We start from the raw sequence: 23,042 nt of genomic DNA, 5'->3' as shown, positions 1-23,042 counted from the left end.
AGGAATCTGTCAGAACACAGACTGCAATAAAACATTTCCTCAGTCTTGTACATGATTTGACATTTAAGAGTATTTGTCCCGCTCACAGAAAACCACCAAGGCTGGTGGCTCACACTGCAGCTATAACCAACCAGGTGGATGAAAGCACACTGCCCTAGTCTATGCCCTGCACTCTGGCTTGGGGAGGCTGAGGAGGAAGGGAGGAGGAAAAAAAAAAGTCATAGGAATCATTTCACAGATTCCCAAGACCACCATGACCACAGAGACAGCAATAATATTTGTTATTCAGGACAAATCATCATTAAAATATTATAAGCAAAACATTCACATTGGCTTTTCAAAGTGAACTTAGCAATTTGGTGAATCAGAAGTCTTCCCAGGCCAAAGCAAACATAGATAGTGGGAAGCCCTGCCACTGAGCAGACAAACCAGAAAGACATAAACCCAACCTCCCCACCAAGAGCTCAAAGCTGTATTAGTGGTTGCCAGTGAACACTTATTTACTTCAGGTTCAAATCACACATGAAAACTCAAGAAGGAAGAACTCCAAACACTCATATACATCACTCATTCTTCAGAGCACCTGAACCTTCATTTTACAACATGGGATAAACATTGCAGAGGTACCACTACGGTGGTTGCCCAAGAAAAACCTGCCCACCTGCATAATCCAAGGGAACATTTCCACCTGCAGCTCTGAGAAGTTATAAATTATCTGAGTTAGAAAGTTGGAATACAACAGAAAACTAATTCAAGAATCAAAGGTTGTAAATATTCTTTTTATTAGGGGAAAAAAGAAGTGTAGAGACTTTCTTTTTCCAAGTGCTACTCTTCTAAACATCTCCAAGCATAAAAAAAAAAATAAAATAAAAATCCCCAAAACAACTCATGAAAAGTTACCATTTGTATCTACCAATTGGATCCCAAAATCCAGGTCGAGGAATGTTACAGGGTCCTTGGGTTGCTTGCTTATAAAAGCTATAGAACTTGAGCATCATTTCATTCGTTGGCTGGAATGAACCTAGTGAAAGCATTTTAAAATACAATTAAATTGACATCAAGAATATTAGTGAGTATTTTACAAGCTTAATGGTTCTGTGAGAAAACAGGCCTGCAGCCTGTTACAGCCTGACTCACAGCACTACAATATAAGTCAACAGAGAACATCTTCACCCCATCTACCGAGAACCAGCAACACTGAAAATATTTGCTGTACAAACAGCAAGTTTCAGATGGAGTTTAAAGGACTATAACCTTTACTACTGTTAAGGTCTGACTCAACTATTCGAATAAAAAAAGGTAATAAGTAACATAAAGTTGATGTCCTTTCACTCAGTTTAAAGGGACAGGTTTAGCTCTCAGTAAAAAAAGCATCTTGCAAATCACTTTACTGTTAACGAATGGTAACTTACTGAGATTCTCCAGAACTCAAAAAGTAACGAAACCAAACCAATACAACCCAAAACACAGCTATCTGCAGTGTTTTTGTTTACTTTAGGTGTTTGACAACACTTTCGGTAACAGTTTCACCATACCTCCCGATTTGTTTTTCTCTTCTTCTTTTGTGGAACACACTTTTGTAGAGGTTAAAAATGTAAATATAAAACTCTAACAGCTGGCAGGGAAGATTCATAACCAATCCATTAAATCAAGTAGCTTGAGGCTGGATTCTAGTAGTTAGAAATTTAGAGTGACCTTTACCTCAGAACCTCAAAAACATCCGATTTTACTTTACACCAGAATTAATGATGTATGTAATAAACAAATATTTTTATAAACCATTATCATAACTCTTATCAAAAAGATACGTTCTGGGGTGTTTTTTTGTTTTGGTTTGTTTTTTTTTTTTTTTTCCTTTTTCCATTTCTGTTAACTCTTTCAAGCAGAGGGGAACTCACAGTAACAGCTTTGTTTAAGTAACTTCAGGATTTCAGGGAGGCTGAAATCGCGGGGAGGTGACAGATGATCCCCTGGTCCAAGCTCCCGACTGAGGAGCTCCCGGCGGGGCTCGGAAGGCCCTCGAGCCGGCGCTTGCCCCGAGAGGCAGGGAGCAGCACTAATGCCGAGCTTCCAGCGGTTCTCCAGCCGCCGCCGGGGCGGCCCCGCCGCCCTGATCCCCCGCGGCCGAACCCCGCCGCCCGCCGAGCCCTGCCCGCTCCGGCGCCCGCCCGGCTCCGATGGCGCCGCTGCCGCCGGACCCCCCCGCCGCACTCACCATTTTTGGGCAGGCTCTGGATCACCTTCACGGCCGCCTCGAACCTGGTAGCGTGCAGAGAGCCGGTCTCGGCCATGGCCCCGGCCCCTCGCCGCCTCCTGCTCGGCTGCCGGGCCGCGTCCGGCGGGGCAGGCTCGGCTCAGCTCAGCGCCCCCGCCGCAGCCGCCTGCACGGGAGCGGTGCCGGGAGGTGCCGGGCCGTACCCAGCCCCGGCCGCGGCCTCGGCCCCCGCCCCGAGCCCTCCCCTACCGGCGGGGCCGGCACAGCCCAGCCGGCACTTCGGACCGGCCTCACCTCACACCTCCGCCCGGCCCCGCGCTCAGCCCACCCCGACCTCCGCCCCGGCCTCAGGCGCCCATGTTACGTCTCCCACAGCGGCTCCCTGCCCTTCCCTCCTCCCGCACCGCCCGGGGCCGCGGGGGCACGCCGGGAAACGTAGTTTCTTTCTCTCTCCTTCCTCTTCCTACCCTCTCTCCCCTCTCCTTGTATTGCTACAATACAGGAAAATGAAAATTTCAAAACGTGCCATAATCCACCCGTTTTACGGACCTCCGTTATCTTCAGGACATCTACCACCTTTGCAGCCTGCTGTGCTGCTGCGTCCCCTCCTCACAGTCATAATCATACCCTCACCTAGTCCCACACGATTCATCTAAATTACCACTGTAGACACATTTTTTGGAATGGTTTTAATGACTCCTATTTACATTAAAATTCTAGGCATGCCTAGAACCCAGGGAGAAACTACTTCCATGGTATCCAGAGATGTGGGTGAATACCAGCCCTGTACTACCAGTTAGCTGGGTAGCTAAATAAATGAATGGCCTTATTCAAAAGCGCTGCGCATCCAGCACTCTGCAAAGTCAAACGAAAGTACGCTAAGCCAACTGTTTTTGTAGCAAATGGAATAATTTACCCAGTGAGCAATGGGATGAATTAACAGCCCCCTTGAATGGACTTGAGCACAAAAACTTGGCATTCAAATAAGTTCATTTATGTAGTACACAATATGTATTTTAAATTCCTCTGAAGGCAGTTGTGTGCTCATAGTGTATGCCCTCTGGTGGGAAAGAAAAGCTCCAGAGAGAGGGAATTAGAGCAGATCAGCCCCAGCTCTGCTGAGCTAGTACATTCCAGAAGGTCAACAGCCAGCTGGCCTGGGGAGAGATTTGCTGGAGAGAAGCTGACACTTCCAGAGGTGTTCAGATAGGATTCCCCACACTGGGCAAATGATGAACCCATGTTATGAGCACTGCTCCACTCCTGACTGTTACAGAATAATTTCTCTGCATTTTTCATTTTGAGTGCTAGATTTCTAAAGTACTTATGAGCTTCATACTAAGAGCTATCATCTTTTTTTTTATCCATGAAGGTAGGAATGACAGAAGCTCAGATTAAAAGGAAGTGCTTTTTGAAGATAAATGGGTCTCTATATTCTTTGAGCATGCAAGGAGTTAATTTCAAAAGTAATACAAAAATTAGGAGCCTTTTGTGAAGCCAGCTGATTTGTAAGTTCTGCTTATCCAAGACAATCTATAATGTTTGCCTTTTAATTGATTTAAGACAAATGCAGTCTGCATTTTTGTAATGAAAGTTCCCAGACTTTCACTGGAAGTAGGCTTTAGAAGAGATGCAAATGACAACCTATTTAATGGCTGTGTGCAGAAACAGAAGCTGCCCTCTTTGAACTGAAGGTGTGTGAGGGTGTTAAGATCTGCAGATCCAGAATGAGGTAATTGAAGTAACCCAAAATAATCAGTATCATCATGCTCTGACACAAGCATGAAATAATAAATGAGAGGCAATTTTTGAGCACTGACAAACATTTTGTGAGAACACATCACAAATGTCTAGTTAATTCTAATGATCATATTTAATACTAATTAGCATTGTTAATATAAGTGTTTATGTTTATATTTTGCCTTCTCAGTGCTGTGACTTCCATGAAGAGTTAACAATAATTAAATGTGGAGTACAGGTAATAAAGGAGACCCTCTCATCTCTCACAGCCAGGAATGGATCTGCAGCTTTATCTCATGGAGGACCTAGGCTCCATTCTTTAGGGAACAAAATTATATTACATGCTTGCAAAATCTAATTATGATGTATGTGTTAAACTGGGCTGTGTTTCTATTGTTCCACAAGAGCAATTTCCCAAGTAATTTTAAGTATGACTTGCTCTTATTTTTTTAATGACCCAATGTACGAGAAGCCAAAGTTTGGGAACTGTGACAGAAGGAGTGATCAATGATGCCCATCAGTTGGGATACAAGAGAAGAGAGACCATGGCGCTCTGCTACCAGCGTGATTTGGCAGTGGGTGCAATGCATGACACTTGACATGTCTGGGTGATTTGCCGTCCTCACACTCCTCTTCACTTGGTGTTTCATTAACTACTTATGAAGAGCCTCTGAATCACTAATGTGAGGCACTCCTGGCAGCATTGAGACACATCAAATCTTGTACGGAAGCATGTTGTTGTGGCTGCTGAAAGAAAACATTCAGGGGATCTCTGAAGAAAAGGCATACAAGCATGATTTTGAATGTATCCTCGGACCCATCCTTCACAGATGCATTAGGCTTGGTTATTGAGTTCAGTGCAGTTATGCCACACACTATCAAAGTCTCTCAAAGTCTGATGTATGGACCTACCTCGCAATCCTCATTTTGTGCCGTGTCCCCCTTCGTATCATTTTCATTTGTATCCTACTGCATTAGTTTTCTAGCAGTTGCTTCCAGCGCTGAGCTATACCCCAGCTCAGCTAGAAGAGCACCTTCATTTTACTTGAGGGACAAAGGAGTCACTTAAATTATGCAAGTGAAAAGCTGAAACTGGAACCAATTATGCCTATTGCTCCCTCAAGGGTTTGAATCACAGCAGTGTATTTTATAGAATTCTTTAAAAATGGCTCTCAAGAAAGTGGACCATAGTCTCATATGCATTATGAGCAAGTCTGTAAGCTACCAGATCCAAGAGCATGTAATTTTAGCAAGGCTTACTTTTTGAAGTATATAATCCAGCGGGGAGGAAAAATGAATTATTTAAAACCTAATAGTCATAATTATGAAGAACTAAATTAGCATTACAATTTCTCAGCCAAATCTACATGCTGATGAAGAATAGAAAGATGTTGTCTAAGAAGGGAAGAGTTTTTTGTAAGGAGCAACTTTCTACACTGTTTACAGTAGAAAGGCTGATATTTCAAATAGCATTTACTTAGAGGATTTTTTAATGAACTCATGAAGGATATTTGTGTCAAAACCAACAGCTCTGGAGAAATAGAACTATTTGCTTATCATGAATATGGCAAAAACAGCAGCTGAAATTTGTTCACTTATGTAGGCCAATCCCAGTTCCTCAGGAAAAGCCTTTTGGGCAAAGGACTAGTTTGACACAAACAAAAATGCTTTTGGGGATAGAAGTTTCCTTGTGAGGTTCAGTTACACCCCTTAATAACTCAGCTAGAAATACCCATCATTTCACAGTTGGGGATTAAGTAATGGAATTATTTTTAGCTATTATTAGTGGCAGCTTCTTTGCCTAAGGATTAGCCTCCTCCCTGTCAAAAGGCATTGAAGGTAACAGATCCCATTTCAAATCTCTTTTGAGCTATTCAATTCAGGTATCTCATGTCTTTCAGTGATCAATATTTCAACCTGTGTTTTTGTTTTCCACCATGTTCCCCCACTTCACACATATTTCAGAAAAGTAGATGGAGTAACAAGAGTATAAGCTTAGATCTGTTTCATAAAATGCTCTTTGAAGAACAAAATATGATCATACTTCTAAAGACATTCAGCAGCATTTGACTTTGCATTGAAGTATACAGAACTTATGAAGTCAAAACCCTTTACAGGTTTATATCTTTGTAGGTTCTAAAGCGTAATGCAATGCCATATTGTGCCTTAAGCTCCTCTTCCTTTTTTTTTTTTCCTCCAAGCCTACTATTCATCTCTTTGATGAAATTTTTAATAAAGTTCAGTTTTCCTTACTGCCTCAAGGTATTATTCTTGTAGAGCCAGCAGATAGTTATGAGAATTGTTCAGATTTTGCATATTCTAGAAAGAACATTCTAAAAATCCTGTTCCCTTACAGAGCCATAAACAGAGCTTTGAAAAGTATGTAGTTTCATCTTGCAGCAATGACAAACTGTGTCTTATTATAAACATCAGAAGACGATAAAAACTTAATCCTTTCCCTTCGGTAGAATACACAATTTCTGGAGGTTGAACTGTGCTGTCATTTAGAGTGGTACAAATTTGGAATAATTTGAATGATTTGGGAATATATATGGTTTTACGTATTTATATGCATTTTCATAATGCAAATGAGTAAGAATTTGACTCTGAAAAATTGAACTGTGTCTGGTATATTTTTCCTGTTTTGACATTTGTGCTTCTTGTCTTCTCAGCTACTGCTGCTAAAGTTTTAGCAGCCTATCCCTGTGTAATTTGCCTCTTGGGAATAGCAAACAAAATACTGTGACTGTATCATATTAATGTGCTTATGCAATGGCATATTTATAGCCAGACGGTTCTTGTGATATTTTCTTTTCAGTATCTGGAAAGGGAACTTTATGCATGTCCTTTTAAAATTCTATCAAAAGAATTTTATTATTCTTTCTAGCAAGTCTGAAAAACTACTTCGTGAAAATTTGATGAATTTAATGCCATTTTTCATGAAACACATTTACCAGTGTGCAGAGCCTGGAATATAACTGGCAAGCATCACAAGTATTTTCAGGCCTGTGTTTATCATTGTGGATATTTATACAGACAGAAAATATACCACCGTGGTTTTGGTCAATGGGTTTCAATAACCTAATTCAACAGATTGCTGAATTACTGGAGTGAGTCCTCCAACAAGCTCTCAGAAGGATTTAAGACTGAGTTTAATTTGGTTTCTCAGCATAGGACCCGCACTTCATTGCAATCCCCATAAGCACCCAGCTCTTTTGCTGTACCAGTCATAGTAAAGATCAGACTTCTGTGGAAAGCAGTGCCAGCTAGACACTTTCCACTTATGAACCACAGATTTTTCACTCTCATATACAGATCACGTTTGCAGCAAGACATTTCTAACAAAATTTATCTGGGAAGCTTTATTGAGAAAGAAGTTTGACATTCAGGAGCTATTTCAGTTTATAGTGTTAGATCATTTCTGTTCAACTGAAATAAAGGCATTGTCCTTGCTTCACAGTTTAGGGGTGATAAGGCCTGTCCAGTTCACTTAGATGGGGTAGATGGGTGAACTACAACGATGTACAACATCCCAAGATCAGAACCTCATGGGTTTTGCCACTTAAAACAAAAAATTAATTATCAGATTGAGTATTCAAAAGCAGAAAAATACCGTATGAATAAATAGGATGGGTGAAAAGTGAAGAAATCAAGTGTCTTAAGTGGTTTTTTACTTTTCTTTGCACTGAAGTATTCTGACCGCTATAACATGTTCAGCATGAGAAACTTAGTATCAAAGCTTCTGTAAATGATATGTTAATGAGGAAAGAGAGCCGTCAGTTTTTGTTTGCCAAAAACTAGAAAAAAAATCATAGATCTTGCTGAATAGATTTCTAAGTAAATTACTGTTGACTTTTAAAAAATAACCCAAGAAAGAGAGACAATTTAGCTATACAAAATGAAAAATATCTTTGAATCCACAGAAGTCTTTGAATGCACCTAAAGAGTGTTTAAAAGGTCTGCTGCAGATAAAGGCACATAATGCAACCCTAAAGTAAGAGGGGACCTGGGTGGCCTCGTCACTGTGACAACAGTTACATTGGAATCTGTCACACCAAGTTATCCAACAGAGGGCAGAGGGCAGTTTTGGGAGGCACTGTAAGTCTCCAGCCAAAGATATACTCAATAAGGGCTCAAGTCTTCAGCATCATAGAGATTACTTTAACACATCCTGAAATCAAATATTAATTCTATATTTTGCCATGCAAAAGAAACAGAACAGTTAAACATGCCCTGTATAATATTAAAATGCCATGCAAAATATTAAAAATATCAGGTTTTAATCCTTATGCAGCCATGTCTACTAGATTACTAAACTCCCTATTATCCTCCTGAAGAGTTCTCCAACAATCCTACGAACCTCTATAAATAGAAATCGAGCAGCTCCAGGATTTCTTTTATTTAGAGTTGAATTCAACAATGTTTTCACTCCAGTGAATTCATTCTTTCACTGCTATGTCTTCCCAATATTTTAACATCTTTTGTGAATCATTGATACTGCTAGTAGGTACTTGTATTAATGTAAGAGGCAATAGAAGACTGGAGTGTTGCCTTCTCCAAACTCAGTATTCTCACTCTTACGTCCAGAATTCATTGGCCCTTTTGGATATAAAGGTGGGTGAAGGCCTCAAAGCACAGGATCTCTTACCCTAGTTGTAGTCGAGGACCCCCGTTATAAGTCTGTAGTCTTAAAGATTTTGTTCAGAGTGGTGGGAACAAGATTGGGTTGCAATCTGTTCTGCTGTTTGTGAAGCTAGCTTATCAGATTGTTCTGTCATGTCAGTCTGTTCTTTTAATTATTTGTCTCTGTCTTTATCACTGTCCTCTGTGGGAATTTTATCAGCAGTGATTTTATTGTTTTCTTGGAGGCTAATCAAAATGAGTTAACCAACAAGGAGTCAAGATCAATATACCCTTTATGACCACTTTTGAAGCGACCATATCAGCCTTTTCTAAATTTAATATGCACCATAATGATTTTCTACTAAAATAATTATTTTTAATTTTTTAATTGTAGTTTCTCAAAGTTTTATGTAGATATTTTACAGAATATAAATACATTTCTACAACACATTCATCTATTCAACTTATAGTCTCACACAAAAGGATATTGAGTTATCCTTGAAAGTATGTCTACTTCTCCGTACAGTTCTATTGATTTGCATTAATTAAATTAATCTTCTTTAATTTTTTCTTAGTGGAATCTCCTGTCAGTCATTCTGCCCTATATTTGGGATCAACAGTAAGTTGATAGGACTATAATAACTATATATCTCTTTTCAATATTGGCACAACCTTTGCTTTCTTTCAGTGCTCTGGAAGTTTTCTAATGTTTGAAAACTGAGAACGAGTATTAACAGTCCATAACACTCTTTGCTGGCTCATTTAAAATTCTTGGATGTGATTAAACTGTATGTGCTTATTTAAAGAAGATCTAATTTTAGAAGATGCAGATAACTATAACTTTGTTTTTCCTTTTATTGTAAATAAAAATGTGGGTTTTAAACACTGTGATTAAAGCTTTTGATTAGAGGTGTTCTTTATTCCAGAGTCTATGTCATGATAAATGTACTGCATACACTATTTATTCACTTTCTTTTTCAAAAAGTGTTAAAATAGTTAAATATTTGGAGAATGTATTTGTGGTTTATAATAGAAGGAACAGTGCAATGACCAACTACATACATGTATATTTGTACATACATGAGACAGTACAAAGCAGTGATGTTCTGTATGAAATTGATGAGTACATTCTGAGCTATTGGTAAAATCATAGAATCATAGAATAGTCTTGGTTGTAAGAGTCCTTTAAATGTCATCTTGTCCAATCCCACTGCAATGGGCTGGTACATCTGCAACTAGGTCAGGTTGCTCCGAGCCCTATCCAACCTGACCTCCAATGTTTTCAGGGTTGGAGCAGCTACCATTTCCCTGGGCAACCTGTTCCCATGTTTCACCACTCTCACTGTAAAAAATGGCTTCCTGGTATCTAGTCCAAATCTACCGTCTTTTTTGTTTAAAAACTACCCCTTGTCCTATTGCAACAGGCCCTGATAAAATGTTTGTCCCTTTTAAGTACTGAAAGGCCACAACAAGGTCTGCCTGGAGCCTTCTCTTCTCCAGGCTGAACAACCCCAACTCTCTCAGCCTTTCCTTATAGGAGAGTTATTCCCTCTCTCTGATAATTTTTGTGGCCTCCTCCAGACCTGCTCTAATAGGTCCATGTCTTTCCTGTAGCCAGGACCTCAGAGGATGCAGTGCTGCAGGCAGGGTCCTCCCATGGATTAGGTGGGTTGTGCTGTAGCTCATGTAGCTGCATAAACCTTTTGACCCCACTCCCACCACATTTATTCTGCATAAATAAATCCAAAATCATGCATGGGACAGAAGAAGGAACAAGAGACATTCAGAAATCAAAGACCAAACTACTGCAACCACAGCCCAGACATGAGTCTTTTGAAGATAAAATAGCAGTTGTGTTGACTTACACACACGTTCAAGCTCAAAATCCTGAGCAACCCACTGATTTTGTAATAATAAAATTAAGTCTTATGTACATTTATAAGCCCTTGGATGTCAGGAATTCTGCCTTATGGCTTATTCTCCTGCCACCTGTCATTCCCCTTATTTCTTGACTCAGATTTTCACCCACAATAGGACTCACAGATGGATATTTTCTAAATCATTGTGAAAGAGCTTCATGGTTGCTGGATGCTGTCATCTGCATCACCAAAGTATAATTGTAATATATTTCATTAAAGAATGTGTGGCATAATTGGTATAGGGAATCAATGATAACATAATAAATATGCCCAGAAATGATAAAATTATTATATTTTTGACCACAGATATTGAAAGTATTAATCTGTCTTACATGTCTTGAAATGGGAAATTCGAAGGTACAAAGAAACAGGTTACGCCCCCAAATATTTTACATTATTGAAAAGAGGTATTGAAAAGTGATTGGAAATGACTCGAGAAAACACACCTAAAATAGTTGTAGTAAAGGTCATGCCCATCCTAGAAAGCATCTCTGTGGGGGCTGTTCAGTCATTCCAAATGAACATTCTTTACTTCCTCAGGTCTGCATCTCTTTCTCATGTGCCTCAAATTCTGTGCTTTCTGGTGGGGCTCACCATATTCAGAGCAGTTTGTTAACACACCAAAGCTCTTTAAAATGCACACCATGTTTTCATTTATCAGATTAGCTCACTGATCAGGAACTATTCAGAAGAGCAGGATGGTGCCAGAACAAGGGTGTCAACTCACCCTGCAGTGTAACTGAATTCTCCCTTCAATCCAAGGCTGGGAATGAAAAACAAAATAGAGCAAATTACTAATTTTCAAGCTTTGCCCCATTTTAACTGAGAGAGGCAAATTACATTTTAATAAAGTAAATAATTTTTAAAACCTCTATCCACAAATTGAGTCTGCATTGACACATTCCTTGCTAGCTACATCCAAGAGGCGGAGGTGACCATCTCCTGGCCCTCTGATCTGCCTCTGAAACTCCTCTCCTTAATGCTCCTCTCCTTCTTCCAGACAGAGTACAGAAATCAAATGGTTTAAAAGTACTGACCAAGGCCCTATTACAGATTTGTTCTGGTGGGGCAGTGTGAGGATGGCCAAATCTTGGCCACAAAAACATTGCAGCACAAAACTCTTGCATGGATGCAGATGTCTGAGCAAACCTCCATGGTCACGGCACAGTTGGGATTGTGCCTGGGATTAGTTACACTGCCCTCAAGAACTGGGCTCCCACAGTTGAGCTGAAGCACTGTGGAAATACAGTAACAGGTACTCCTATCCTGCTGGAGCAAGATATTTATGAGGTAGACACATTTATCCATTCACCCCTGCACAAAAGTCAGGTGTGTCCTAAACATCTGCATTAAGTAGACAGACAGGATGAATTCTTTCATCATGTAACATGGCCCTACCTGTATAACAGATGTGGCAGTATGTTTTACAGTATTCAAATTTCTGTCCTTTCCTTTCTACAAGCATGATATTGAGAAATGGTTGAGCAAAACCAAATAACTTTAAGTGGTAGGAGATGGGCTAAATTATTCTGGATTAATTATTGAGTAATATAATCAAATATCAAACCAGATTTCTAAATATCAGGAATAGTGAGAAGGAAGAAATTCATTCCAACCCTCCAGCTAAAATGAGAGATTTACTGCTTTTGTGTCCTGATTTTAGCTTTCAGATTACTGATCCAAATGAAAATAAACCCTCTTGTGACTAAATATCTTCCTACTAACCCACAGAAAAGGATAAGAAATATGAGATCTATCAAATAGTGGTATATTGCCTTAATATCTAATACACGCCAGCTGAGGGCAAAACATATCATTATTTTGAAGTTTTCCTACTCAAATTCAGAAGACAAATTATAGGAGAAATCTGCCTAGCAAGGGGAGGAGGGGGAGGAACACACAAAATTCAGCCTGCTATTGTGAGATTTCTGACATAAATTAAGGCATGAATTTGAAACTGATATAATAGTTTTGGTATTACACTGCATATGAATAAAAATTACTCATAATCCTAAAATTGTCAAGGTTGCAATAGACTTCTAATGTCATCCAGTCCAACCATTAACCCAGCATTACCATGTTCCCCACTGAAGTGCTCCATCCACATGTTTTTTCAGCACTTCTAAGGACAGTGATTCCACCTGGGCAGCCTTTTTCAAAGCTTAACCACCCTTTCAGTGAAGACATTTTTTCCTAATATCCAATCTAAACATCTCCTGGTGCACCTTGAGGCCAGTTTTTCTCATCCTGTCACTCGTTACCTGGGAGAAGAGACCAACCCCTGCTTGGCTACAACCTCCTTTGAGATCATTGTAGACAGTTGCAAGATCTCCCCTGAGCCTCTTTGTCTCCAGGCTAAACAACCCCAGCTCCCTCAGCTGCTCCTTGTAAGACTTGTTCTCCAGCACTTTCACCAACTTTGCTGACCTTCTCTGGACATTTACTTTTATTTGATTAAAACTTCTTATACAAAAATGGTTATGCATTAAATAGCATAATTTATACAGTCTATTTTGTAAATAAGCACTAGCAATGGATTATACATAGATTGTTGCTATGACCCTTATCCCTAGGCACTTATAAATAAATACATTATTCCCTTGTGGCTTCACTAAACCTTTGAAAAGTACATTTCTATGTAAATCTGTGAAAATTTATATGGCAGTGTCACCCTTAGCGTTGCACAAGTTGTCCACTACCATAGTGGACTGTGGAACAGTCTGGCAGCTGATGGATTGGAAGCTCCAGGCCATTTTTAGTAGGTACATTTAAAATTAGAGGGTATAAAAAGCTGGATATAAAGTGCTGAGGACAATTCTGCCATATACAACATATATACTGGATAACCTCCTATTAGTATCTCAGTTATGCACTGATAATACACAATATTCACATAGTCTTTGCTAACTCTTACTAACATTGCTTAAGTGGAAGAACAAGTGATCCTCCGATCCAGAAAATGCAGCTGCCTGCCGTGCACCCAGGGAATGCTTGGCAGCTGCCAGCCTCCAGCCTAACCCTGGTGTGTGATGGCCAGCACTGAGCCTGCTGGAAGGTGGCAGGGTTGGGACTGGATCACTGCTGCTTCAGCCAACTCCTCCCAGCTTCCCACTGAACCGCAGCAACGGAACAGCCTCAGCTACAGGCTTGGGTTACAGGTTCATGTAGTTTATATCCATCACAGAACTGTAATGGAAATCACTTTATAGCAATTTTATTGTTCTAATAGACTATTATAGCAGGAGGCTACTGTAAATAATACTTAAAGAGGTTACTGAAATGAGGCTTTTTCGGTTATGAAGACATATCATCTTTGAATGAGGCACTGTGTGTTAGATTTGCTGCTCTTTTCCTAATGCAGAACAAGAAAGCATTTGAATACTGAATTCTATTCTCTGAAATGAGATAAGGAACCTTTCAGCCACACAATAAAAATAATTTAAAATTATATGTTTTAGCCACTTAAGAAAATATATTCAGCCCAACAATTTTTACAAAACGTTGGTTTTTGGTTTTTTTTTTTTCTTTCACTGGAAACCAAAGGAGTTTTCAAAAGTGAGCCTGTTTCAACAAGTTTGGTTTTTTTAGGATAAAAAGAAACTGCCCCCTTCAGTAGCTTATATGATGATACCCAACCAAGTATAATGTCCATAAGATCTTAAGAGATGATGGCACTCCCTAGGTGATTAACTGTCTGACACATTGTTTAAACTTGCTAAGTATGGTGTGTGGCCAACATAAGTACCAACATCAAGATTTGATTTTTCAGATCTACAGCAAATGACCTTTACATAGCAGGAGTAATTGGCAATGATTGTGGACTGTAGTACAGAGATTCCTGTGATTTTTTTGCTATTGTGAGAAAACAAGAGAAAACAAGAGAAAACAAGGTCCTGAGTCCAAGTCTATATCCTGTGTGGGAAGTGTTTGTATATTTTTTAGTGCTTTCCTCAGCTCACCTGTTCTCTGCAATGATCAGACACCACATAGCTGAACAATCTTCAGTCTTATGGTTGTTCCTCTTTACCTTTTCTTCTTCTCCCCTTTCACAACTGTATATGCCCCTTTTATCTGGCCCCTGCAAGTGCCTCCACTATTTCTTCTCCCAGAATTCATCCTCCTGTTACATTCCAGATGCTAGGGGATATAGCAGACACAATCCCTCTATACCATTATCCATCACAGTGATACTGTATTAAAAAAACCAATCCCCCCCCCCAAAAAAAAAAAAAAAAAGTGCAGAGAAAATCCCTTGATCCTTGCAGAGCACAGTGGAACATTATCAGCACAGCCCAGTTTCTCAGTGGATAACTTCTAGTTCATATAAACTCTATTGAGAGTATGCAAATATATTAGTTCTAAAACTTTAGGAATTCACCAAATGTTCTCAGTTTTTTCAGGAAGAGCAGGAGGTATGACCCTGAAACTACCTTCTGCTAACTACCTTCCTCATTCTAAATAGAGAGCCCCTGGGGGTGTAACCTCTTGGCTGAAATATTTGTAGTGATGCTACAGAAAGCATTTCTTCTTCCTGACTCACAAATTCCTTGGGGGGGAAAAATAAAGTTTGAAATAGAAGTATGTGCTACTTTGGCTAAATTAAGGCTGAGAAAGGTATAAGCAACTAAAAGCAAAGCATTACAAGAGGAAACAACTGCAAATTTCACACAGTATAGTGAGGGCTCTATAATACATTTTCCATGTAAAACATCTTGATCTCTTTTTCAGACAGAACAGCATGAGTCTTTTTCTTTTTTTTTCTTCACATATAAGAAAATATATCTAGTTGTGAGACACCTTTCAATTGATGTAAAAACCTAGATAGGATCTACCTTACATATTGAAGAAATTTTGAGAAGTACAAACGTGTCAGATACAGAATGAAGAGTCAGACATTTAAACAGAATTGATGGCACACATAATCATCCACCTTACATTCAGAACTATTTTAAAGAATCTTAGAAATATTTTTTATACTGAATAAGTATGCATTTATTAAATTAAACTGCTTAAAAAGTCCCCAACCCTTTAGGAAACAAAGTGGCCAGAAAGATCCTGTGGAACTATTATGGTTATGACCAAATAAATTGAAACACTCATAGCTAATGGTGACAGTAAATAGTGGAGCATAGCAGGAAGCTGTCATTAGTAATTTACATATTCACATCTCATTGTGCCGGTGCATCATTAAGAATGTTCGTATTTGCATTCGCTGCCCTCTGAACCAAGTTATTTTCCAGTGGCATATATTTCACTTTCACTGCAGGTAACTTTCATTAGTGGTAATTAAGGAACAATTTTTACCACATTGTGCTACAGGAAACAAGAAGTGGTTGCTGAGATTGATTAATATCTAAACTAAGCTTGAGATGTAATCAGTCTCAGAGGCACAAAAGATTGTTCCTGTTATGTAATGAAAAGTAACAGGAAACCCCCCCACACCCCCCATTTGTTTTGAATATCCAAAGCTTATCCTTTACATTTTGTTGGACTGCACTAAGTGGCCTGATTTATTTTCAAATGTTCCCAACAGAGAATAGCCTCAGTCTATGTGTAATGACTTTTTACCCTCATTTCTGCACAGTCTGTGTTTGAGCTGGGACAATACCAAGGAGGATGTCAATGTTATCTTAGTCTGGAGATGCTTTTCTAGTATACAGCTGCATCTGAAGGCTGCTGTGCATCCAGTCTGATCCCTTTTGCCTTCAGCGCTATTGAAGATGGTCCTTTTCAAACACCCTACAGACTCAGCATTGCTTCCAGTTGAAGCTTTACTGTTTCACTGGGAGCTGGAACAGACCCAAGAACTGTAATGTGTTTTCACTTGCTGAAAAAAAAAGCTATTATGTTGTCCCTTATTTTGCCATCCAAATACTATGCTTGGTAATACCATCACTGCAAAATTGCTGTCAAATATTTATTTTTATTGGGGAAATAGCACTCCTTCTGTAGTAGCATGATGTTATCATTTAATTATTTTTTCTTTTCTGCTTTGTGATGGAAAACTGCAATTCAATGAAGTATATATTTAAATGCAAAAGAGGCACACCAATTAATCAGTACAGAATACGAATGCTTTCAATCTGCATCAAAAAAACCCAGTGGCACTTAGAAAAACACCAATCTTTTAAATAGAAAAAACATAAAAGTAATTCCTATCCATGCTCAGATTTCCTCAAATACAATGAAAAACTGCAATTGTGCAATCAGATTATCTTCACAATAATATATTTTTTTAAAGCTTTGCATTATGCTAAGCACATTTTGGTAAGCCTTTCATTTCTTTTTTTTTTAAGAATAAAAATAGACTTAGATAAATAATTTTAATTGTTAAAAAAATCCACAGAGATAGCTCAAATGTTGGCTCTGAAACACAGATGTTTACTCTTTTCTGGTTTTTATTCATCTACAGTACAAAACACAGAAACTAAGTACTGAGGATAGGAAATACTTTAGTCTAGGTATATATAGGGTAAGTTAGGTATAGCCAAGAGTGTGAAGTAAGCAATTCTGAGGTGTGGATAAACTAGGTGATAGCATAGTACAACCAACTCTCCATTAGCTGGGATCATAGGAGACTGGGAACTGATGGAGAAGAGAAAAACACAGGGAGTGAGGCTGCTCCAAGGAACACCAGAGACACTTCAGTTCTGTGTGCAGTAAACGTAATCCAAGAGTTTATTCACTCTGTGCTCAGCACTAGGCAGTGGTCTCAAGGCATCGATTGCAGTGTTGCATGAATTTGCGAAGCCATCTTAGGCTCTGCTTCTCAGGGAAGCAGTTACAGCTCTGCAAACAATGTCTGAGACAGTGAGTCTCATTAAGCCTGGGGTGGCTCTATGTGCATTCTCCCAGGAACTTTTTTGTTTGTGCTATCCCCCTAGCCTTTATCAAGCAGTGCAAAACACAACAGAAATGGTGCTAAAGGTATTTTCAGACTTCAAACCATTTTTCAAGATCTTAAGCAGTGTTTTTCTTCCTGTTAGGGATGCTCACTCCAAAGAGCTGAGCAAGTAGGAGACTGCTGATATGGGCCATCTACCCTTTCAGTGCCTGCTTTCAATTTAGAGTCACAGGAGACTTGTGTTTGGGCCTGTGATATTCCATTTTACTGGTAATTATGCAAATATCAATTTTTCCTGGGCAAGGTGTCTCTCTCTCTGCTTTCAACCAGAAGCTCTATGTAGGGTAAAAAACCTTTCCCAGGAAATTTTTTATTTCATATATACATATCAAAGAAATTCTTCCATTTTAAAGGACTGCCATCCTCCAACAAACAGCTATTAACTCTGGAAATCCCCATCTACCCTCTAATGAGTATGCCAAACCTGCATGTGTCTATTCAAAAAGCTGACTTTCACTCCATGCCTACCCCTTGCAATAAGATTGCTCTTTTCATATTTAAATTACCTTTCCAAAGGCATAAAATAAAAGAATGAAAAAAAAAAAAGCTAATAAAAAGGATTACTGCCAGAAGCCCACCTCCTGCTTTAAGTGGTTGCTCTAAAGTCAGCCCTTCCTCAAAATGTTTTTATACAAAACAGTTTAGCTCCATTTGTTAGTGGTGTAAGAAGCAAGCAATCTTGTCATTTGTCACACAATAGCCATCTTCCCTGGTAGGTCTAGGAGAAAGAAATGGGCTGTCTGAGGTTCTGCACGTGTCTGGCTGAACCACTAGGGTCTAGATCCCCCATTTTTCCCACGTTCCAGTGGATGCCTCAGCAGTATTTTGAGGGACTAAGAAGATAATCCTACCTTGTGATGGGCAGATGGAAGTGACAGCAGCAGAAAGGACCTAGATTGGGAGCTGGGAATGGAAAAGTGGAGAGGAATTCCTTGATGCAGTGAAAATGGAAAGGAAAAATCAGGAGACAATCTGATGGCCAGAGGCTGAGCTGAGAAAGATGCAAGAATGAAAACCAAAATTAAAGGGGCCAAAGGAACAAGGGATCCAGCGGAATACAGGAGGAGAACAACTGAGCTGACAGATGTAGAAAAGGGTAGCAGAGGTGACAGAAAAGGAGGATTGCTGACACCAAGAGTACTGCTGACGAGTGAGGATAAGCATGCAGGAGGGATGAAGAGGAGAGAGTTTTATGAAAAACGAGGTTGAGACAGAAGACAAATCTCCACAAGCGAAAATATATTAGAGGAGAAAGGTCATGTCAAAATACAGGAAAAATATTTATTTTTTGCCACTCTTATCTTGTGCATTCTTGAAACTGCAATTTTGAATCTCATTACTTCTGTGCTCCCCAGCAGCTCAGGCTGCCTAGCAATGGCTGGCTGTGCTGGCTCTGCTGCACAGAGCTCGTGGCTGCCTAGCAACTGCCAGGGGGCTGTGCTGGGGTCCCCAACCAGCTCAGGGATGCAGTCCTGCCCCAAACACCCCTGTGCCCCTGGCAAGCCAGGAAGCAGAATCTCCGGTTGTTAACAGCCGTGAGGAAAACATTAAAAATATTAATTGGGAAAAATGGCATGTGGAGGTGACCACAAGCATGCAGAGTGCATAACAAATTGTATCCAAAATGCAGGAACAGCCCCATTCATCTCTGCAATATTCAGACGACCTGTGATGATAACTGAAATATCAATATGGGTAATTATTCTGGTTCTTAAGTAAGGCTCTGTGCTAAAGCAAAGGAAAGCAACCCAATGCACCTTCTTGGGCAGCTATTAAACTGGCAGAGGAAATATGGAAAAAGGAAATTTTGATACCAGCAAAAAAAGAACTTTAAGAGTATTTAAGTATTCACACAGGCTTGTCCTAGTGTAGCCATATTTGTGTAACTATCATTGCAATCAACAAAAAATTTCCCACAAGAAAATGAGACTTGGCATTTGGCAGCGGAGCTGATGTGGCTGATCTGAACAGGCCCTGTGTCCTCTGTGCTTCCAGCTGCCCCCTTAGATCCCTCATCTCCTTTTCCATTGCACTGTCAGAAGTGCTTGTGCAGCTAAATAACCAAATCAGGAATCAATCCAGCTGAGAAATGGTCCAACAAAAAATAAAGGGTTATTTTCCAATCAACACTACTGAAGCAAGTACTGTTCGTTCCCAAGGGAAAAACAAAGACACATGCCAATCTATGGCCAAGGAAAGGGAACAGACAGTTATAGAGCTACACAAATTACAGTGCAGGAGAAGTTGCTGCGATACCGCTACTTTGCTGCTGTTCTAAACAGCACTTAGAATATAGTCACATTTTTCTTTCCCAGCCAAAAATGGCCTATTGTCCCAGAAACACAGGATTGCCCCTGGAGATAATCATGCCCCACTGAGGGGGAGAAAATCTCAGACATAAATTGAGACACTGAGAGATATATAAGCACGTTTTACTCTGGACAGGATTTAATTTGGGTGATTATTTAGGTGGAGATTGATGGACATAATTACATGTTTTCTTCTGCCAGTCCAGCAGCCCAAGCCAGGAAAATTTTAATTCTCAGCTCTTTTGCACACTCGAAGTATCTTGTGTAAGTTAGGGGTTTTGGGTTTTTTTTCTAATCAGTAGTTTATAGCCTGGTGCAATGAGAAAGTGAAACAGAGCAAAAAAGCCCAAACCCAACAAACTAAACCAAAATGAAAAGAACAACAGAATAAAATAGTTTCTGAAAAGAAACCCCAGTGCAGTTTAGATGCACACTACTATCTTCAGCAAATGTCATCTCAAGCCCAAGGTTTATTGATTGTGGCTCAGTGCTGGTTCTGCTGGATTTGCACTCTTTCAGGTGCTTTAGAATCACTTAGTGTGCACACCATGCAGACTCATAGAGCTAGCTAGCTTCGATCTATTGCACCTGAATAAATGCACCCTCCAAGAGCCTCAGATAGGAGGAGTACCCTGCAAAGACGCTCAAGGGACTCTGCAGAGATTTATTCAGAAAGAAGAAGGGCTAGAAAGGGGCAGAAGCTAATAAGGCCTGCTGATCTAATCAGTTGAGCATATCCACACCACAATTCCCAGTACATCTTACACTGTGTGGCCCTCACAGCAGCACTGCCATGGCTGTATGGCACCCAGCCGAAAAGTCCTGCAGGACTGGACTGGGAGCCAGTTTGGGTGTTGATCTACGCCAGGTCTATCCCGCGGGCATGGCGACAATGCCCGGCCGTGCCACGGCAGCTGCAGAAAAGCCTCAACGCAGCTGTCACAAGGTGGCGACCTTTGATGCGCTCCTCCAAGCTCTTCTTGAGTTGTGAGAACGCCTTGAGGTGCGCTTGGTGGGGTTTGTGCGAGGCCTTTCAGGTCGGGTGTTGCAGCAGGGCGCGGGGCCGCAGGCTCTCCGGGAGCCACCGCTCGACCGCGCGAGGTGGGTGCTTCTCCCGGGGGCGCCCCGCGCCTGCTCAGCGGCTGTCCTGCCATGGGCGGGCAGGACAAGCTGGCTCGCTGAAGTGAAGCGCAATACAGCTAGCAAAACACGCACCACTCATTTTTCTCATACTGAAAAAAGTTGACGGGCAAGGCCCCACACATCTGTCATCTCTTTTACAGGGGTAGCTGTAACATTTTAAGGAAAGCCGACAACAATTGTGCGACATTTGAGGACGTTAACAGCTTCCATGAAGCCAGTCTGTGATCTGCAGGCAATTACAGACTCATCCAAGCCAATGAGTGTTAAGCAATTTGCAGCCAAAATGAACAGAGAAATCCAATTTGTGTTACTATATAGCTGGAAACAAGGAGAAATCAGTACTGGAAACAAGGAGAAGCCAGTGCCCAAGAGAGGTTCTGGTCACACTTGCCCTGGGGCACATTAAAAGCTTGCCAATATCTCAATACAAACGGAATTATTTTACATTAAAAGTAACCCAAAATAAAGTGTTTTATTGGAAAAGCAGGCACAGATATCCCAGCAGAGCATCATCTGCTGTCACTGGCTCCTCTTCTGGCATGACTGCCGAATCAGGATTTTGCTTTCAAAAAACACACGCAAGAAAGATTGTACTAAGTAATCACCAGACCTTTGTCTTCCATACCTTTTGCAAACAGCCAGAGGAGGCCCTGAACAATTATTAACAACTGAGGTAAATGAGTGGCAGGAATACTGTATTTATCTCAACCAAGTATTTAAGCTCTTCTTATGAACCTAAATCGAAGCAATCATAAATTGTTAGTAGTTATATTGGGCAGGCCTTGACAAAGATCTACACATCTTGGATTCAGTATTTCTCCCTCCCCCTCAGGGGATAACTCTCTGGAAGGGACATGCCCCAAGCCATGATCCTTCTAACATCTTACCAGTCTTTTGTCATCTTTGGAATGGTCTGCCCAGGGAAGTAGTGGAGTCACCGCCCCTGGAGGTGTTAAAGGAAACACTGGACATGGCATTTAGGGTTGTGGTCTAGTTGACATGGTGCTGTTCAGTCATTGATTGGACTCAGTGATCTCAGAGACCTTTTCCAACCTAGTTGATTCTGCGATCTTCCGAATTTCTAGCCTGCCAGGCGACCAGATAACCAGAGCAGCGCTTCCTTCCGACATTTTCAGTCCCTCCTGCAGAGAGGCGCTGCCTCCGGGCAGCACTGTGAGGCTGGGGCTTTCCTGAACGGGGCGGGGGATGGACATCACTGTCTCCCCTCGTCTCTGGGCTCCCAGGACAGTCCGGCAGCCCGGCTGCCGCCCTCCCTCCGCAGGAGCCAGCCGGGCCGGGGCACTCCGGGCCCCGCCATGTCCCTCCGGCCCGCGGGCGGTGCCCATGAGCGGCGGCAGCCCCCCGCGCATGCGGCCGGCCCTGCCTACAACTCCCGGCTGCCTTCGCACGGCGAGGGCGGGCTTTTCCTCTTTTTTCTTGGTATGGGTTGTTTTTTTTTTTCCCCTCCCCTCGGATGGGGAAGGATGGGTGGGGAAACCGAGCGTTCACGAAAGCGAGGCGAGGAGGAATCCCACAATACCAGGCGGGTTGCGAGCCCGGCGCTGCCGCTGTCTCTTTAATGCAAGAGGAAGCGATGCGGAGGGGTGGAAAATGGCAGAGTTGCAGATGTTGCTAGAGGAGGAAATCCCTTCTGGCAAGCGGGCTCTGCTCGAGAGCTACCAGAACCTCACTCGCGTCGCCGACTACTGCGAAAACAACTACATCCAGGTGAGGGGCGGCGGGGCAGCGCACCGGGGGCCGGCGGCGGCGCTCGGCGGGGCTCGGCTCTCCGGTGCGGGCGGCGGGGCCGGAGCCGCCCGAGGGGCAGCGGCGCCGGGCTGCCCTGGCCGCGGCTCCCGCTCCGCAGCCGGTCCCTCGGGTTTGCCTTTTCTTTCAACTTTCCCAGCTGAACGGCCAGGCTTCCCTTCCCCCGCTCCAGAGGGGAAGGGAGGGGGTTATTATGTCAGTCCGGCTCCGAGGGTGTGTCTTTTTTTTTTTTTTTTTTTCTCCCCCTTTTTTTTCCCTCCTCCTTCTCTGTATTTATTTATCATGAGTCACATCCCGGAGACCTCCCAGGGCTGGGGTGGGGGTGAGCGAGGCGCGAGGGCCCCCGAGCCTCTCCGTGCGGCCGGCTCCGACCCGGTATCCCGGGTTTCCCCACGGCCTCCCGGCGGCGGGGCTCCCTCCGC

At 41.7% G+C, this 23,042-nt stretch overlaps 2 protein-coding genes across 12 annotated transcripts in view; one reads left to right on the top strand and one right to left on the bottom strand.

Annotated features, from left to right (window-relative positions):
• ACBD5 (acyl-CoA binding domain containing 5) overlaps window positions 1-2,364 on the bottom strand; it is a 29,690-nt gene extending 27,326 nt beyond the window's left edge. For both annotated transcript variants that reach the window (XM_040066621.1, XM_040066631.2), the window contains exons 1-2: window positions 2,216-2,364; window positions 901-1,021 (exon numbers count right to left, since the gene is read on the bottom strand). In XM_040066621.1, coding sequence (XP_039922555.1) covers window positions 901-1,021; window positions 2,216-2,291 — 197 coding nt within the window. In that variant the 5' untranslated portion in view covers window positions 2,292-2,364. The remainder of the gene's footprint in view (window positions 1-900; window positions 1,022-2,215) is intronic.
• A 19,899-nt stretch (window positions 2,365-22,263) lies between these two features.
• The window catches only part of ABI1 (abl interactor 1), a 78,412-nt gene continuing 77,633 nt past the window's right edge, over window positions 22,264-23,042 (top strand). For 3 of the 10 annotated variants that reach the window (XM_040055752.2, XM_040055727.2, XM_040055694.2), the window contains exon 1: window positions 22,274-22,581. In XM_040055752.2, coding sequence (XP_039911686.1) covers window positions 22,465-22,581 — 117 coding nt within the window. In that variant the 5' untranslated portion in view covers window positions 22,274-22,464. Of the gene's footprint in view, window positions 22,582-23,042 lie in introns of all 10 variants that reach the window. The other 7 variants (XM_040055720.2, XM_040055743.2, XM_040055713.2 and 4 more) reach the window with 5 other exon arrangements.

Source organism: Hirundo rustica, chromosome 1, assembly GCF_015227805.2.
Source record: "Hirundo rustica isolate bHirRus1 chromosome 1, bHirRus1.pri.v3, whole genome shotgun sequence".
Taxonomy (NCBI): Eukaryota; Metazoa; Chordata; class Aves; order Passeriformes; family Hirundinidae; genus Hirundo; species Hirundo rustica.
Note: the sequence above shows the minus strand (reverse complement) of the source record. Positions and strands in the feature narration are given on the sequence as shown.